Source organism: Ciona intestinalis, chromosome 7 (genome assembly GCF_000224145.3).
Source record: "Ciona intestinalis chromosome 7, KH, whole genome shotgun sequence".
NCBI lineage: Eukaryota > Metazoa > Chordata > Ascidiacea > Phlebobranchia > Cionidae > Ciona > Ciona intestinalis.
This window is the reverse complement of record NC_020172.2, coordinates 5,058,858-5,061,460: the sequence shown is the minus strand read 5'-3', so window position 1 is coordinate 5,061,460 and position 2,603 is coordinate 5,058,858. Positions and strand designations below refer to the sequence as shown.

Genomic DNA, 2,603 nt, shown 5'->3' with positions numbered 1-2,603 from the left:
AACATGAATCTAATGTCCAAACAGCTACTAGGAACCAGCAGCAGGCAAATACCGAATACTACAACTTTGTTTTTCAAAAAGAATTATGAATATGGGGAATAAGCATTGTGTGTTTTGATTTATTGGTGTTTTGGAGTAATAGGCTAACTCTGGTCTATTTCTGTGTATGCCAAGACTTACAGTCTCATCCATATGAAATAAACAAATATTTTCATATGAAAAAAACAAATATTTTAAAATAAATTTAAATAAGTTACACCCGGTGGTCAGTAATGGGTTTTTCGAATTGTCAAAACTAGTTACCGAACACCTTAAACACTGCTGTTCACAATGTTGTTATTACTTAGCGCATATTATAGATTACCTCGTGGCTTGATAGGAACACGTTTCTACATTTTGCAAATCATCCTGCTGGTCTATTGGTTCTGGTGTTCCTTGGAAAAATGAATCTGCTTTTATCTTTAGTTTTTCCACAGTATTTGCTCGTTCTAAAACATAAATTTGTTGACATGCATTACATACTCAAGAAAAGTGGTACAACAACCATTAAGCAGACCAAGATGTTATGAGTAATCACTAAAAAAGTAATGACATTTCACATTATGTATCACTGCCCACTCTTTTATTTACACATTTTTGTTTACCGTATTTCCCCTATGTTATACACCCGTTTAAGTGTTAATACGAATGTAATGTAACTTACTTTATCCTCGCATGGCCGGAAAACGACAGTCGTTACAACACAGATGTTTCAGACACCTCACGCCAGAGTTACCATGTATGTTACTTTGTAGGTGATTATTTTTTTTTGTATATTTTTTATTTTTTATGTGTGGCTAATAATTGGACAACCCATTGGTGACCACTGGGTTGGAGCAATTGCTGTTAAGTGTCTTGCCCAAGGACACATACGCCCACAACGGTAGTAACGACGAGCCTTAAACCCATTAGAGCAATTGTCGTTAAGTGTCTTGCCCAAGGACACATACGCCCACAATGGTAGTAACGACGAGCCTTAAACCCATTACCTCTGGGTTCAAGGCAGGCGAGCCAACCACTATGCCATGGCGCCGGACAATATCCTGGTTAATATGACATGTATAGGACATCATAATGTCAGAGTGATAAAAAAACAAATGACAGATAAATTCCAGGTGGGCCAATCCTGGCCTGAATCCTAAGACACATGGCGTGCCACGCTGTGGGACCTCACCCACATAGAATAGAATATAAACACCAGTTTTCAATTTAAATGTAATCATCACCATTCTGTCTCATCCACTTTAAAACTATTTGAAATTGTTGTTCATCCACCCCATTGTTGATATTATTTTTCGTAATAACTTGAATCTCTCGGTTGGTTAGTTGTAAGTGGGTTCGAGCGAATTTCAAGAAATCGTTGCTATCAAATCTTTCCAAAGCATCGTAGATTTCTTTATCTGGAAGCATTTAAAAAGTGAAGTTAATTTGCATTCAACTTATACTACATATTGGTGCCTTGGAAAGGCTGCTCTAGATCTTTTAATAAGGGTCTTGGGAATGATATAACAACAAAACATTGTATGTGGTCTCAGTCTCAGTTACTATATTCACACGTTTAAGCACATTTTTTCAACCAGTCCACTAACCTAAACAAACCTTTTATTAACCTTGTTTCTGTTAGATGCCAATTGCTTACAAAGTGGTAAATCATAAATGGACAAAAATACTTTAATCCAATTTAGATTATATAATTGAAATTTTTATATGATTGTATAACTGAAAGTGACAACACAATGAAACAACTACAAATAAAAAAAAACTCACCATTCCCTTGAATGGGCATTGTGATGTCACAACAGAAAACGTATTTTAAAAATAAACCTAGCACCTGCAATAAGAAACAACATAAATGATTTGAACTGTTAACACATTTCTGATAGCTTTTGATTAAACAAATTTATCACCCACAAAGGTACACATGGTAACTAGTAAGCAGACACAAGGTGTATGAAACAGAACACCCGTGTTATAATGACTGCCCCGACATAAAAGGATAAATAAGTTACATTCATTCCAAAAAAAAATTAATTTAAAAAATTATTTGCACAAGTGTTTTGCACTCAAGAAAAAATATTTTTTTCAATAGATTACAAAGTCACATCAAACTGGGCAAAACACTTAACAACAATTGGTCCAACCCAGAGGTCACTAATGGGTTGTCTAAAATACCACCATACAAAAAAAGGAATTAAAAAATTACCAACAAAGTAACTTACATAGTAATGCATGGTAACTCATAAGTAACGTACATTGTAACTCGTAAGTTGGCATTTATTCATGTTTCATGAAACATTTAGACCCTTGTCAGGAATAAGGTAATATGTGTCAACAGTTAAAACAAAATTAAAAATAATTTTGAATGAGAAACATAGAAAACTTTTACAAAACCTGAAACATTGTTAATATGATATCCATGTTTAATGATAAATATAAAAAAGCTTTAAAATATTGAATGATTTAATTATTATTCTGATGTAGGCAACTTGAACAAGGACAGTTCTTTTACAAACAAACTACAAGAGAAGCTTTTGGAACTTAACAAATATTTTCTTCATTTTGAA

General features: G+C 33.7%; 1 protein-coding gene across 1 annotated transcript in view; it reads right to left on the bottom strand.

Moving 5' to 3' along the window:
• LOC100186877 (caspase-2-like) overlaps positions 1-1,860 on the bottom strand; it is a 12,973-nt gene extending 11,113 nt beyond the window's left edge. The window contains exon 1 of the mRNA XM_026834928.1: positions 1,806-1,860. Within this exon, the coding sequence (XP_026690729.1) occupies positions 1,806-1,825 (20 nt within the window). The 5' untranslated portion in view covers positions 1,826-1,860. The remainder of the gene's footprint in view (positions 1-1,805) is intronic.
• Positions 1,861-2,603: the final 743 nt, after the last annotated feature.